The sequence below is a fragment of the Pieris napi genome, chromosome 8 (assembly GCF_905475465.1).
Source record: "Pieris napi chromosome 8, ilPieNapi1.2, whole genome shotgun sequence".
Lineage (NCBI taxonomy): Eukaryota > Metazoa > Arthropoda > Insecta > Lepidoptera > Pieridae > Pieris > Pieris napi.
The window spans coordinates 11,382,252-11,400,049 of record NC_062241.1 but is presented as its reverse complement, the minus strand read 5'-3'; the positions used below and the strand labels follow the sequence as shown (position 1 = coordinate 11,400,049).

Below are 17,798 nucleotides of genomic sequence, written 5' to 3'. Positions count from 1 at the left end.
TGATAGCTTGGCCTGACATTGCTTCCGATTCTTTGATCATTTTTATTTCATAGACCTTCTATGCCTAACACTCGCCGTTGACTCTTTACTTGGATTCCACAGGATGTTTTCCTTCACCGTACGAGTGAGTGTCCAATGCGCAGCTATACCGAAAATCCAGGCAGGCCAACACTGCTTTATCATATATTATAGATAAAAAGTAGCCTATTAATTTAGATACTCTTAAATTAATCACTTTTCGATTTTAATGATCCTTTAGGTATCTGTGTGCCCTTTTTTGGCCAAGGTCTCCAAACCCCGCCATTCCTCTCTGCCATGTACCACCATCTATTTCTTTAATTTGGTCTATCCAGCTTCTATGTTGTCTTCCTTTTTCGTTTGCTGTATATTGGGCACCAGTTTGGTACTTTTATGCTCCACTTTTCTGTTCCTCTTACAATGAGCCCCGCCCATTTCCACTTTAGTTTGATTTGATGAGAATACACTCTGCCTTCGTGAGCTCCGGAAATGACAAAAATAACTACATACTCGAATACGGCTTTAAATAAGCAACAATTAAATATAATATTACAAAAATAGCCAAATCTTAAGAGATTGTTTCTAACTAAACGACAGTGAAGTAAATAAGAATTGTTTCCTTCCAATTAATTAGAGAAATTTGCTGAAATATAAACATTTCATTGAAAATAAAAATCAAATAATTAAAAGCCTTATCGTTTAGCAAGAGGTTACGGAAATTTACATTAATTACACGTAATTTTATGATTATGAACATTTTTGATCAATAGAAGTTTTTTTGAAGGTGCATAAATCAGATAATCTGATAATGAGGATGGAGAAGGAATCTTCTGTGAGAAATTTAGGAAGACAACGTTATGTCAAGTTGTTTTCGTACATTTGTCCATCACTGGCCAGTACCATTAATTTATTATTTAAAATTAATAATAATGTCTATTTGTATGATGATTATTGCAAATTATCAAAATTATAAAGACAAAAAATAAAAAAATCTGTTGCGCTACCTTTTTTTAGGTTTGGGCCTCAGAATCTGTTTCATGATTTGTCAATCTAATAGGCAAGTAGGTGATCAGCCTCCTGTTCCTGACACACCCCGTCGACTTTTTGGGTCTAAGGCAAGTCGGTTTCCTAACGATGTTTTCTTTCACGGTTCGAGCGAATGTTAAATGCGCATATAGACAGAAAGTCCATTGGTGCACAGCCGAGAATCGAACCTACGACCTCAGGGATGACAGTCGCACGCTGAAGCTACTAGGTCAACACTGCTCCTAAGATATTTCATAAAATAATATAATTACGTTTTGAAAATAAACAGGAAGAGCAGCAATTGCCCAAAAAGCAATTACCTATGTAATTAAATATAAATATACATTTGGTTCTCACAAATAAATTGAGACTAAATTAATTCCTAATTAATTACTTGACTTTTGGAATACCGTCTATCAAAGAGTTGAATAGTAAGTTGATTGATTTAAATTCGTAATATAACGTTAACATTTATCCAAACAAATGTCAAATTAAGTTTAATGTTAAATGTTAATATTGACGTTCTGTTATACCCTGTACCCGTATAACAGTTCGTAATAGGCTTTGATACACTGAAAATGTTTTGAAAATGAAAAACGGCTTCATGTAGAAAGTTGCCACTACTTTTATTGTTTTTCGAAGTAATCTCCGTTCCGTTCTACACATCGTCGCATTCGATGGAACCACTGAGAAAAGCAGTGGGCCCATTCTTCCTTATCGCATCTTCAGGGCTCGTAAAGCGAATACCTCGAATTTTATCTTTAGTTTTTGGTTCGTAGGAATATATGCAGCTTTCATCACCTGTGACGATGTCAAATACAGCATTTGAGTCACCGCCGTTGAACTTATCTAACATTTGGCGACACCAGTCCATGCGAAGGCGTTTCTGGTCGTCGTTTAATGTATGGGGGAATCCATCTCGTACAAAGCTTCCTGACGCCTAAATGTTCGTGTAATATTTTTTGAACTTGACTCATACCAATGCCTAGGGTTGCCCGTATATGCTGATAGGTCACTCTCATATCTTCCTCTATCATGCGTCGCACAGCACTGATGTCATCTTCAGTAGTCGCTGTTAAAGGACGTCCCTCACGCGAGATTGCTCATCATCGAGATTGCATTGATCATCATCGAGATTGCTACGTCCACGCTTAAACTCGTTAAACCAATTGTAAATAGTGGCACGAGATGCGGCTTCATGAAGAAATGCTAATCGCAGCCTATCATAGCTTTGTTGTTGAGTAAGCCCATAACGAAAGTGATAATAAATCATTGACCGAACATAGGTTAGCGCGTTCTCGCGTTAGGTTCATTTTCACGTGTAACAAGAGTTTTAGATTTGCCGCCAATTCCCAAAAACAAATGACAAATGAATGCAATATACTACTATTAGGTTACCATAGAGTTCTAAAATTGAAATTCAAAAAGTTTTCATTAGCAATGTTTCTAACTGGACAATTCTAAACGTTTTCAGTGTTACCCACGTAATTAATAATAAATATTTTTGTAATATATTCCACAAATTTGTATGATAATCCACAATTGTGAAGAACTGCCAATAAGTTTTGTACCATTTATAAATGCATTTACATTGCCGACACACTAAAAATGGGTGTCTTTGGGCTGCGATGACTGCCATTTTTGGGCGTCCTGAGCCTACGTCCAGTCTACTTGCCCCCTATTTAAAAAAAATATATATATAATTGGTACATGTGTTATATTTTTTACTTCCTATTTTTTGCTTTGACTTCAATAAAGTTTAAAAAATACTTGAATGACTTAAAACCTTACCGCATTCTATCATCATATCATGAACCTTACGGTAGATTTGAACATTATCATGATCTGATGAACATTTTTACCACTAAACATCTATTATAGTTCCTTGTAGTACACGTTTATGTCGACTATTGTTTTAAATTGTTTTTTTTTTCAAATTGGCTTGTTCTTTTGTTTTAAGCCGGGTCAAATTACGTATTTACAATTGATGTTTTGTTGTTGATTTAATTCTGTTTATTTTCAAAAGATTTTATAATTGGTTTGAACCGTAAACGACCTGTTTTGTAAGTGGTAATCTAAAAGTAATATCGAGACGATCCTTTGATTTCAAGGAGATAAAATTTAACTAAGGCCAGGTTCACACGGCATTGTCCTGCACGTTTTTTTGCAGTATACGTCTTAACAAATAAATAGTGGCACAATATGTATTGTACATAGACCCATTCACACGGCGTTTGTACTGCAAAATATCGTACACCGTTTATACGTTCAAACGAATACTCAACGGACTTGTCAAGCAAATCGAATGAACTTTAATGTAAATTAGGTTTAAAGTGGCACATAATATAGCTCTGTCTCGTTCTCGCTCACTGTGACAACTGTGTGAAAACTGCGGATATTCGTATTTTACACGAATGAAAATCTACCGTGTGAACAGCCGGGTGAAAGCACGTCACAATAACGAATAAAAGAAAACGTGCTGGACAATGCCGTGTGAACCCAGTCGGGAACCAGTTCTACGTCGGTTAAGTAGTTATGTGTATTAACGCATGAGTAGTCTAGATGCCTTGGTAAATAATGTTGACAGGTATTTTGAAGTAGGTTTTTTTAATTACTAAATTCCGTTTTTAAAAATGTCGCTTCACAAATTAAACGTTTAAATCTGATAAAAGTAAAATTACTTTTATGGTATCTACCAATAAGCTCAATCATAACGATCGTAATTTTCTTAGAAACTGGGAATTGAATTAAACAGAAACCAATGAAATCTAAAGTTATTTATTTCAATTTAAAGTAATGTAATTTCTATTTTCGATTATATTATATAAGAGCAGTGTTGGCCTAGTGAATTCAGCATGCGACTCTCATTCCTGAGGTCGTAGGTTCGACCAATGGACTTTCTTTCTATGTGCGCATTTAACATTCGCTCGAACGGTGAAGAAAAACATCGTGAGAAAACCGGCTAGCCTTGGACCCAAAAAGTCGACGTCGTGTATCAGACACAGGGGGGCTGATCACCTACTTGTCTATTATATGTCTTGTCGATCGACAAATGATCATAAAACAGATACAGAAATCTGAGGCCCAGACTTAAAAGGTTGTAGCACCACTGCATTTTTTTTAAATTTATATTCTCTAAAATATTTTAAAACAGTATTGCTTATTTTAAGCCTAAATTTAAACCTAAGAGAAGTTCTACAAAGCATAGTAGTAGTTTTTGCATAATTAAACTTCGCAGAAATACATGACAGTGATATGGCAACATTTCAATAAATTAATATTAATATTAATTATAAGAAATATTAAAAACCACATTCACAAAGAAAATTTTTGTATGTTATATATTTTTTCAATAGTATTGTAGTTATTTATTTGTCCATATGTTTTGAGCTCTATACTCGTAGCGGACTAGTAATCTACAGCGCTACGGCGTAGCATAACGTAACGTAACATAACTATTTAGGGCTACTACAAATAGCGTTTGTATCGGTTCCAAGAGCTCCTAAGCTGGAAATAACGATCCAAAGGCTCTTATAGCGCTACCCACTTGTTATATCAGTTTCTTTATTGATGTAATACGTATGTTTTATATCTAGCTAGTTTCGTTTAAGCCCCGTGCACATCATGTATACGGTTTTACAGATTAACGTCCTTAGATATGCAGAAGGTTTTGTTAAAAATCAAATGTTTCGAAGTTATTAATTAATGAACGTTGTTAAAAATCAAATGTTTCGAAGTTAATAATTAGTGAACGTTGTTGCCCTTCGAATAATTTCGAAGGCCAACAACGTTCACTAATATTAAAGCCATCTCAAGCTTGTTGCTTGTTTGGGCTCCGCAAGAAGCTAAATACTGCCTTATGTTGGAGCGCAAACAGAATAAATTTACGCGATACCTCTATTACAGACTGTATGGCGTCTATCCCGACTATCCTTTAATATACCCAACATTATTTGTCTTAGCGATGGTAGGGTACAATAAATTGGAGACCAGACGGGACTTATAGTTGGCCTACTACGTACTGAAAGTCTTGAGGGGTGTAGTGTGCACCCCAAGTGTACTCCAAGAACTGGGTTTCTTAGTACCTATGGAATATTTGCGACGGCAAAGGCCTAGGTTATTTGCGATACCAAGGGCAAGACCAGTCTGTTGCACAGATCCCCGTTATCAGACGTTGCGCCTACTAAATGCTGTCTCCGACACTATCGACATAATATTTATATGTTCGCAGAGTGAATTCACAGTAGCGATATTGTGTATATTATGTGTTTTGAATAGACACAACAAACAAGACAAGACAAAAAAAATTGTTTAGTTCTTCACTTCTCTTGAGTTTTATAATATTTTATATTAGTGTAGAGACTTTTTGTAACGAAAAAAAACCTTTGTTTTGTCCCTTGTTAATTTTACTAAGCTAAGTTTCTATTCATTGGGGTGCAGATATTTAACGAAATATAAATTTTAAATTCTTACATTTATAAAAGTAGTGACTGACGTTAATTATTATAAAATATGAACTTTTAATAAAATTGCGATGCTCTTAACAGTATTATTTTAATTAAAAGCAACTTCAAGCTGAGTTGGGGTCATTATATCTTTAAAGGTCGTTAAATTTCTGTGTTTATTTTTCATCTTGTCCAAAAAGTATTTATAATTATTTTATATATTCGCGCTTTACGAATGTTTATCGGGGTTCGCAATTTATAATTCACTCAACCGTCCTTCGTTGCTCCACGGCTACACGTGAAATGCATTTGAATCGTTCCATTTCAATTTATGAAGCCTAAGTCTAATTAATTAATCGAAGTTTTTTTTGGCAATAGTTTTAACTGTAAAAGATAGGAAAACTACACGAGAGAAAAAATAAAATACATCAAAAGGAAATAGGGATAAGCTAGTTAAAAACAAAATATGTACATAAACATATTAGATCTTAATATTATTGATTATGAAAGAAGATAATACATTTTAATACTATAAAGACTAAATCTAAAGGCAGAAGATTTTAGTAGTAATTGTAAGGCATTTAGAAAGTTAAGTTTAGTCGAAGTTAACAGGAATAATCAAAGAATCTAGAAATGTGAAACAAAATTAAATACACAAACTAAAAAGTCTAGATTCGTGTGAATTTGGTATCTTTTTTTAGATTCAGATATCTTAGAAGTTCTTGTATGTTGTATTCAACAAAACTTCTCAACCACTCTGCACCCTGGATGTAACAGCTTGTAAATGTAAATTTATAAACTTCCATTTTTTATATTATATAAGTCAAGATAACCTATTTGAATAAATGCATTTTGATTTGATTTTGAAAAATGTAAGTAAATAAATGTTACACTAGATAATAATAAATGTTGAAAGGGTTGGGAATATGGGTTCACCGATTGCTCACAGGTCATTAACTCATAAACTGGCGTAGCCTTCGGTGAATAGTGAAATTTTCATACCTACATGCATGCAGAATAATTTTATTGAAATAACTCGTTTACTATATTATTTTCTTATGAGCAGTGTTGGTTTAGTGGCGTCAGCATGTGGTCGTAGGTTCGATCCCAGCTGTGTACCAATGGACTTTCTCACTCGCTCGTACGGTGAAGGAAATCTTAAGGAAACCGACATACTTTAGACCCAAACAGGCGGCGGCGTATGTCGTCACAAAAGGCAGATAAAATGATCACGAAAGAGATACTGAGGCCCTGACTTAGAAGGTTGTAGCGCAATTGTTTTATAACTTAACAGTGTTGGCCTAGTGGTATTAAATGATTTTTCACACTAAGGTCCTAAGAACTTTTTGAACTAAGTGCGCAATGAATATTTGTAAAGTTTGAGACCGTCATGTTTTTGGAACAAATATGGAGGTGTGTCATCTGCCGTATATGCGTGTAAAGGCTTTATATTCATCAAGAAAGGCCTAGCACTAGCATAATAATAATAATAACCTATTTATTTCAGATTACATCCATATGTAGTTTAATTTAGAGTTAGTAACAATTCAGTTAGTTAGTATTGGTTAGTAAACAAAACAAAGAAATGACTCCTATAGTGGGCATGGTCAGTTTACCAACGTTTGAAGATATGCCTGATATTTCTAATCAACACATTCAGGATACTATTGGTGCTGTTAATCATCAAGGATGCCACCCATTTCCGAATGATGCTATTAAATCCATCTGTTCGGGTCTCGTCAAATATAACTGACGCACTGCAGAACCTCGGCACGCCCAATAGCAACCTAAACGTACTGAACATGGAGCGTATTCAACGCCTTCTAGCTAAAACGGGCTTATAGGCTGCACGAGTAAAATGACTTATTAATTTGATTGACAGCTGACATACATATTATAAAACAAAACACTTATACAATTTACAAAACCAAAATAGATTACATAGATAAGCAATATATAGGAAACATATAAGTATACATATTAATAGACAAAAAGAAAAAATAAAACTTAAATTTAACATTAAACCAACGACAGTTAATACTTAATATTAAAACAAAAAAACAAAATTATTACTGCTAAACAATGTCAAAGTCTTCCCGCCTCTTCAAATATTTCCCTTCCTTCACATCCTGTTTGGTGAGGTGGAAAATATCGACATCCTCATAATTAATTAAGAATATCGTGCAAAAATAATAAGTCTTGCCGACTGACAATACTCCTTGCACAGAAAAACTTTGACTTCTAGTGAGCGAAGTCTAACGCTCGATAATTATAATTTACATTAAACTCAGAATTTGGTAATGAATACGTATAAAAAACAAAATTTACAAATAGAAAAACATGATACCCAAGCAACTCGTTAGCTCGAACAAACAATGTAAAATAATTAACAAAAACTTAACTTGTATCCGTAAAAATACTGTGTGAATTGTAAATATTACTTCATTTAGCGAATTCTATTTTTACTATATTTTTTTGCGTATTAACTAATATTATTAATAATAAAATAGTCATTTGTAATGACTTTGTACAGTGAGAGGTTCATTGACTCATGTTTAATTTCATCACATGTAAGGCAATTTAAAAGGCAGGCAAGGTGGGATAGAACCTGTTATACGCCATTTATTCGATAACTGACAGTAAATAAATAAAGACTTTTTTGACGTTCATATGAATAAATAACATGCTGATTTATCTGGTTTATAGTAGAATATTATAAGTGCAGCCCTAATGCTTCAACTTTAAATAAATAAATAAATCTGTGGCGCAACAACATTTTGAGGTCTGGACCTCAGATATCTGTTTAATGATCATTTGTCAATCTAATAGGCAAGAAGGAGATCAGTGCCTGACATACGCCATCGACTTTTTGGGTCGGCTTTCCGGTTTTCTCACGATGTTTTCCTTCACTGTTCGAGCGAGTGTTGCGCTCATAGAAAAAAATTCCATTGGTGTACAGCCGGGGATCGAATCTACAACCTCAGGGATGAGAGTCACACGCTGAAGCCACTAGGCCAACTGCCCTGCGATTCTGTAACTCACTTTTCGAACTCACACAGCGGTTTTCGCATCGGTGGTCGCTCTGAAATCAGTCGTGAAGCAGTCATTTTATGATTTGGCATTCTGATAAACAATAAACTACAAGCTCCCACCTTTTCAGAATGCCAAATCATAAAATGACTGCTTCACGACTCATTTGAGCTGTGTGAGTTCGAAAAGTGAGTTACAGAATCGCAGGGCAGCACTGCTACAATGCTTCAACTATGTTACAAGACAAGAATGACAATTAAAATTCTTAATAAAAATCTGTTTATTCATCTCTGTTATATTAAATGATTCCATCATTTTTTGCTCAAATTTTAATTTTACTCAATCATATTCAAATTAGCCTTCACAGTGTAACAGGTTCACCGTTGAGTATTCGAATCTAAAACGAATACATTTAAAGGTTCAAAGTTCAACCTGGCCAATTAGAAGTACTTAAATAATAAAATAAATGGATGTTTTAGTAAGTCTTTGAAGTCAACGTAGTCTTGACCGCGACCTTTTGAATACTGAATACCTGCCAGTTTGATGTACTAACGTGTTTGAGATTGAGAATGCAAACAATTCGAAATTCGAACTTTGTGTAAGGCATGCCTTTGTATGGTAAAGCAGTTGGTCTAAGATCCCGCTATACAACGACCTTCACCGAGATGCTTATTTAATTAAACTTATTTTATATTTAATTTAATATGTCAATAAATATAATCCATATGGGTTGCCTAGCAAATTTCAGTCCAGAGTATGTTTAATTAATTTAAAAAAAAAATATTTTTTTAAACATTTCTCCGGTATGATTATTAGATAAATTCTATACCAATCGAAAGTATGAAGCCCATAGAATATGCAAACGTTAGGTTGTTTTTAATCAATTAATTATTTATGTGTATATTTTTTATGTGACACTAAAGTATATATACATCTTTTGTATAAAAGAAGGTTATAGTGATACATATATAATACTACCCTGATTAAAAATATTGATTGAAAAAAGTTCAAAAAATTTCCTACATGCAAATTATAAAAAAAAATTTTTTTTTTAAATATTAATTAAACATACTCTGGACTGAAATTTGCTAGGCAACCTATATGGATTATATTTATTGACATATTAAATTAAATATAAAATAAGTTTCATTAAATAAGCATCTCGGTGAAGGTCGTTGTATAGCGGGATCTTATACTAAGTAGATAAAGGTAAAACAAAATTGATAATTATCTGCAAGTAACCATAACATTTATTATGAGATATATAAAAATAAAAGTTTTCTTGTACGAATATCTCAAATATTTGAGGTCTCTGGTGAGTACCGGTGACCCAAGAGCTGGTTAGTGCTTTCCTCGCTTAACGAATAAGTATCGCATTACAGCGAGGAAATACTGCCAGCCTTAAAGGTACACTGCCACAGGGACCATACTTTTTAAATTAGTTTTTATTTTCTATTTATTAATTTTTAATTAAAAATAATTATATGTTTTGATTATTATTACACTATGTTGTTATGTTATGAGTTGATTTGTTACTATTTCTCTTTTATTATTAAAATATTACAAGGCAATTAGTCAAGAAATAATAAATGACAAAAATGTGAATCATTAATTCTGTTTTTTTAAATGAATCGCAAGAAGTTAAATCATATATATATATAGTTGGGGTTTCGCGACTTCAAGCTAAGGAAGATGAATGGGAAAATAATTTGAGACGATTTTACATTACTATTACGTCGCTACTGTTACCTCACAGGTAAATAAAAAAAATAATAGAAAAACTGGTCGAATAAAAAAAAAAAGTCATATTTAGTTCTTGTTAATTCTACGCCCTTAATTTGAGCACAGGTAGGCAGTAGATGAAACCTTTTAATATGTTACCTATATGACTAATATTGATTTTGATATGTTTAGTTATGTTACTTTATTAACAAAGCCCTGTGCGAGCCCCTTGGTACCGTAAAAAAACTCGCAACAGCTCGCTTAATTTTTTTATTTAATAATGATATTCATACCTGTCGATCCTTGAACATCAGCAAAATCACCATCAGATTCAGAAAGAATCCGAAAAATCCGATAAGAAACAGCACAAACGCAGATGCAACATATCCCCAGCGAGGCATCAGAAGTGGGAATCCTTCATCATACGCCCACAACACTGTGTCATTTACTTCATATGACGTCATTTTTCATCACACACTATATATCTACACTACATTTTATATGTCATAGTTCTCATTCGTTAGTTGACAGTTTGACATTATGATTTGGTCACAATTTACAAGTGTTTTTCTTCAATTCCTGAAACAAGCAAATAAGTGATAAGTAAAAAAAGTCAAGTATTTTAGTTTAAAGATTTTTTTATGATTATGGTACGAAAATTGTCTTGAGGCGATATCAAACTGACGAATAATTTATTATTTTATGTTCCCGGCCAAATTTTTTTTGTGTTGGTAGGGTTGAGGCCCTCAGACATCTTATCATGCACAAACTGTGAGATTGTGACTTTGAACTAAAGATTTGCTCTAATGGATTATTATAATATATCTAATTTATAACCAAAACTATATAAGGTAGTGCTTAGCAAATATTCAAAACAAACAACAATGATTCTGCTAATTTTATCTAATAACACATAGAAAAATTTTTTAGTTCAATAAAAATAACTATATACAATAAAAAATAGGGGTTGATCATAGAGGGGTGACAATTAGGGGTTGTATGTATTTGTGTATGTTGAATCATAAAAAAATAAAATCAATTTTTTTTAATATAAAAAATTTATAAATAAAAATTTTGGGGTGGTCACTTAGGGGTTTGAAAGATATATAGTAGCCGATTCTCAGACTTAAGAATAAGACATAAGAATCGGTCGAGCCGTTTCGTAGGAGTATTGGAACGAACATTAACGAGAATTTTATTTATTTACACTTCGTTACCATTACATACAAAATCATACATCATATAAAAAAACAAAAAAAAGCAGGTTACATAAGTTATTAGGCAATTTATATATATAGAGATAAATGGAATTAAATTTGACGGTCTTAAAGTCATCTACCGTTTTAATTAACGTATTTCTATAAAGCCCTTTTTGACAAATAGCCCCTATTGTCAACAGAGGCAATTCAATGACACGTAAATCGTCAAAACCTAGTTACACAGTCACAAGACATATTTCCTAATCTATAAAGACCCACGCGTATTCCCACCAATAATGCTGACGGACTGTCTAGCTCCCAGTCTCGAATAATAGATATTAAGTTAGTCTTAAGCTAATCACCATTGTAACCGGTCAAATAAATATTAGTTAAAAATAAAATTTATTCTTTTTAAAAACGCTCCAGCGCGACCTCACGTTTTGACTACCTATCCATAGTTAGTGGGGTACAATAAAATATACGGGTCGAATTGTAAACCGGGTTTAAGTTTTTTTTTAATTAAAATAAGTCCAGTGTTAGACTAGTAGCTAGAGCGTGCGACTGAACTGAAACCGTATTTCAAACCACAGCTGTGCACACCTTTCTACGTGTTAAAAATCGTGAGGAAACTGGCATTACATAGAACCGAAAATCGACGAAAACAAAAAGAAAATTCGTGTTCAACATTTATTTTATCCCTATTTTAGCCCTAGTTAAAGGAAATTTTGTATCATCTTCATGAAAAGGGTATGTCAAGGAATAATGTTATCCTTTTTAAGCAGAACATTTTTAAATGATTTCGTTTAAATATAAAAAGGCCATAATCGTTTAATTTTTTGAATATTTTCTTAACAATGAGCTATTGAGCTACGCCTGATGCCTTAGACTGGGGCTTCTACATAGCGGTTTATTTTTATTATTAAGTAATCTAATATATAAAATTCTCGTGTCGCGGTGTTTATGGTTAAACTCCTCCGAAACGGATCGACCGATTCTCATGAAATTTTGTGTGCATATTGAGTATGTCTGAGAATCAGACAACATCTATTTTGCATCCCCCTAAATGTTAAGGGTAGTCCATCCCTAAATATATTTTTTTTTATTTTTAGATATTTTTTTCTGTTTTTATTTTTTTATGATAAAAATACATACAACTCCTAACTTTCACCCCTCTACGATCAACCCCTATTTTTTATTATAAATGATATACATGGCAAAACGACGTTTGCCCGGTCAGCTAGTAATAATATATCTTTCTCTAGATTATATAGCATTGATCGCTGAAATAATTATTTTTAGATACAAAACTTATACAATACTTCAAAGATTTCCTTTTCTATTATTGAAGTGGTTTTACTGAAGTATTTTTGGCCTATTTTATCCTATACTTGATCAACGCTGCTTCACTGGTGAAGGCCCAGAGAAACCCAAGATAGCGTAATACAAGGTTATACCGTTTTTGTTACATATCTATTGTATTATAAGATATAAGAACAGGATAATTCGGTGACATAAGGGCATTGTAACGAACGATCTCGAGACCTCTCAAACTAACGAGTTGGTGTCGTGTTAAACATTTTTGTAATATTTTATTTCTTCAAATATGTTATGACACGGGTCAGAAAGTGATTTTTCCATAACAAAAAGCATTTTTTTTTTCTTCAATGCATTTCTCATTTTTGTTATAAGTAACCTAGGAGAGCGTGTAATTTAGTATAGTGTATCATTTTTGTATGTGATCTCTGAATCACTTAAATAGGTTGCAATAGCAGTTTCATTCCATCTCAACAGTACCAACACTAGTTTGTCCCTTGCTACATTTTGTTAATACTCTAACAAAATATTTTATAACAACATTGGTACTGACGTTTAGCCACATTTTCAAACTTAAAATCCATCCTTTTTTTAAGGTAAGTTTTTCTTAAAATTTATCAATATATCCAAATGATAATGTTAGGTCCCTTGTTTCGTGCTGAAACAAAATCAATATTTAAAGTTATCAGTCCCCCACAAACACAACGGCTTGTCAGTTGTCGGGTTATGGTAAATATAAATTCTCAATTGAAATAAACAAAACACGTAACCTAATATGTACTATTTAATATAAATAAGTTTCTTTATTATATTACTCGCCTTCAAGTGGGCTCGATCCAGATGGGTTGTACGATAAACAATTTGTCACAAAAGATTCAGAATCCTCATAATATTTATAGTAGGTTATGGAATATGGAAATGCTCTAATAATAACCTAAATCTTTAGGGATATTAAAACACTACATTAAATAAGTGTAGGTTCCTCCATAATATGTTCGATTTATTTCTTTCCATTAAATTAATCAAATTTTTATGAAATAAATTGGTAAAGTGTTTTAATAAATAAAATGGGCGAGACATAAAAAAGAGACACTCACTTGGTCATACACCTACAAACTCCCTTCACTTACCAAAACTTGTACATGATATTGCTTGACAGCATGCCATGAGATACCAAAAATGAGGTGGGCGACGAAGGAAGATCTGTTAAGTGAATTGAGTTGCGCGTATATATTAATTATATTATTAATAAACGTATTCCAATTCCAAATTTCCATAGTAAATTAATTTTTACGATTGACCTCCATTAAAATTGAATGCAAATGAAATTATTTTCCAGTCCACGGCCTATAAAAGATTAAAATCATCGTATACTGAGTGTATCAGTTTTTTTTTAGTTTAATATAATTAAAATAAAGACTCAAATATAAGAGTCTTTCCTAACTTTGAATTGTTCCCTTAAGAGAAGAGACTCTTGATCCCGTGGGCTTTAAGAGCACAGGGGCAAATTAAAGATTTAAGTTGGCGCCGGGTAGAGTTTAGATGCTTTCATCGATGCTTGCTCGCATCGCAATACACCAAAAAAATGCTGCCAGCAATAAAGGTATGCTACAGGGACCAAACTTTCTAATTTTTAAATTTTCTATTTATAAATTATTAATTTTACTATTATGTTGGTAAAGAATTAATAAATTGTTAATTTAAATATGAAAAGAGTAAATGATGAAAAATCATAGCTCATATTCTATTATCTAACAATTTATCATCCTGGTACTGGTATCGCATGCCATGAAAATTAAATATGTCTCAAATAAACTAAAAAAAAACATATTATTTTAACTATTCAAAAAGGCGTTTAACGCGTTAATTTTATCGCAAGTTTGACAAGTTAATTGACTTATTCATCGAAAAAAGGCGCTAATCACAGCCTTAGGAATTCAATTAACACTTCAGAAACTGGGCGTAAATGAAGCATGAAATGGAGGTCAACCTAGAAAATGTAAAAATTCTTGGTATCTAAATAGGCTGCGAAAACTCAAGCGATATAATAAAGTGTCATAACCGTATCGTGTACCTTTGCGTTGTGCGACATTATGAGCTTGTGTTATTCTTTTCGTTATTTCTTAACTTCGCTTTTAAATAAAATGTAATAAACGCGCTACCTCTAACAAATTTTACGTGTGTCATTTTCTTAAATTATTACCCAAATAACTTAAATTTAAACCTAAGATTCGTAGTTTATTTTTTATATTTTCTCTGATTAGTTGGACAAACTATAAAAAACAAAATATAGTAACACAGTTATAGGTAGAATAAGTCAAACAGCAGCAATTATACAGCGTGCTACGTACATAAACACTAAGAAAACGAAACAAAAACAAAATGATTTTGATAATTTTCATTCGTATTTTGTTTATATTCATTTCCTATTCAACCTTTCGTATATTGGCTTGTCTGTATCTACGTCCTTGATCAGTTTATTTATAGGCAAAGGGGTCGTCAGTCTTTTGTCTCTGGTCCGGACGTACTGGCTTCCTCTATCTTTCCTCTCACCGTATTCAAACATATAATCCATCAAAAAAGTTACTTTTTGATGGAATTGAAATGAACGACAATAAGATTGAGAGTATTTTTAAGCTATTGCATAGATTTTATCGCGGGCTTTGAGCGCGGCGACCGAATCAAGAAATTCCGTAACGAAATAAACCTAACACACGATGACGTAATATAGGTGCAGCCAATACGCGTTAGAGCGGGACAGACGCATACTGCGTCTCACATCGGTTTAGCGTGATCGGATAGGCGTGTTAGTCTAAGTCTGGTAGAGTGGTGGATTGAATTAATAACAAAGAAAAAAAATACTGCAAAAAATAAATAAATAATTATATTGCATATGTTTATAAAAAATGCTATGCAATAGCTTGACCGCGGCAGTCCCCGAGTGCCACACGTATTTTTTTATGTAATAGAGGAGGCTCATTTGATGTTAGGTGATACCGCCGCTTATGGACATTGCCAGAAGGCTTGCAAATGTATTGCCGGCATTTTATGAATTGGTACGCCTTTTTGAAGAACCCTTAGTTGAATTTGTTCGGAAATACTTAAGTGGGCGGCTGTTTCCACGTAGTGGTGGTGCACGGCAAAAACTGCCTTAAGATACGCTCAGTTGTGGAACGACGGACGTCGAGGTTAAACGGATGGTATGTGTGTTCTGCCTGACGCCCGATGATAAAACTTAGCTACTGTTACTACTCCGAATAACTCCTCTGAACACTCTCCATGGTAAATGCGGTAGAAGATGCAGAGATACCCCCATCTGTAAGCAACGCAAAGGGTTGATCCCTTGTCGTTGCGCCGCACGGAAATTGACTGGTTGCAGTTGACGATTCAAATCGCTCTTCGTTGCTGTTCGTACACCTAACTCCTCGACTCACAATACTACTCTTCTAAATCTTTTGTAACTTTATCAGAGTCAAAAAGGATTCATATCAACGTAAAGAGTAATAATTTGTGTACATAAAATCAACTAAGGTATAACGAAAGTGCAACAACTTTTAACAATAATATTATCCTTTTGGATGATTTCACATTTCAGTTGTCAGACATGAACATTCCTTTACACGAACATGAAAATATTTTCCTTAGTAAAACATAAACATTTTCAATTTTATACAAATTTGAATTTCTAAATTTTAACGATAATGTTTTCCTTTGTGTTTAGGTCGGAACTTATCATGTAAAAGACCGATTAAACAAGCAAGCGGGTTACTTAGAATAAGGTTTTTACCGCCACTTACTGACACCTGCAATGCTTGAAGGCGGTTTTTTTGTTTGATGTTGTCTGTTGGATTTTTATCAAATGAAAATGTAAATAAAACTATGTATAGTATGTGTATGTTACCATCATAAACAATCATGCTGTCTCGACATCTTTATAATTATGTTCGCAGAGTGAGGCTGATGGTGAGTGATGCGACCGCCCATGGACAATCACATTGCCAGAAGGCTCGCAAGTGCGTTGCCGGCCTTTTATGAATTGGTACGCTCTTTTCTTGAAGGATAAGTGGAATTGATTCGGATATACTACACGGCAAAAACTGCCTCAAGAAACGTTCAGTTGTGGAACGACGGACGTCGGGGTGATACGGATGGTATTTTGTATTCTGCCTTGACATCCGATGCTGAAACTCAGCTTTTATTAGTCCGAACAACTTGATTAAATACACTAAACAATAACATATAGGTACCTTTCTTGGTCGTTTAATTTTTTTTTTATAGTTTACGTTCATAAGAGTTACCTAATATGAATATTGTAACGCGACAGACTCGCGTTGGCGTAAACAATATCTACGACTACGACCAAGACGCGTACACGCAACGCACACATAGAAGTGCGGCTTCTATATCGAAGTCACACCAATGACCAAGCTCGTGGCATTCGCATTTCGCTAGCTAGACGTCTGCTTGTATGATAGCCCTCCGGGTCGTCTGCTACTGGATCTTCAGTAGTTTTTCTTGACTGTTACCCCGCGTCGTTAAGTTAAGCCTTAGCTATGTGAACATAAGGGTTGCGATACCCCGCGTCCTCGCTACGGTTCAATGTTAGGTTACTCATATTGTATGTACCTACCTACCTTAATGTAATCAATATTGTATGAAGAAGAACAATAAATTACTTTCATAAAGACAGTTGAGTTTATTCTGAACAAGCCCTTACAATATATATTTTGATTTTAAGTATAATTTTGTATAATCATTGAATATGATCGAAATAGTTTTTAAGCTCGCTCTCGTAAATTCATACAAATTTCTTGGAAAACTAAATCCATCCAAGAAGAGACATATATACATGGTTTCTAGATAAAAAACATTGATAGGTATTTGTAGTCGATTTCAGACCCGTGCATTGGAAGAACCTACCATCGAGATACTATTTAAAAATATTGTGCGAGAGAGGATTATATTCTTGTAGAAGAGAAAATAAAATGACGATCGGATTACAATTTAATATTTCGATATTCCACGAAGGATTAAATTAAGCTGT

The 17,798-nt window shown here is 33.5% G+C and overlaps 1 protein-coding gene across 1 annotated transcript in view; it reads right to left on the bottom strand.

The window, feature by feature from the left end:
- LOC125051649 (parapinopsin-like) overlaps window positions 1-17,798 on the bottom strand; it is a 48,942-nt gene that overhangs the window by 19,217 nt on the left and 11,927 nt on the right. The window contains exon 2 of the mRNA XM_047652139.1: window positions 10,535-10,820. Within this exon, the coding sequence (XP_047508095.1) occupies window positions 10,535-10,705 (171 nt within the window). The 5' untranslated portion in view covers window positions 10,706-10,820. The remainder of the gene's footprint in view (window positions 1-10,534; window positions 10,821-17,798) is intronic.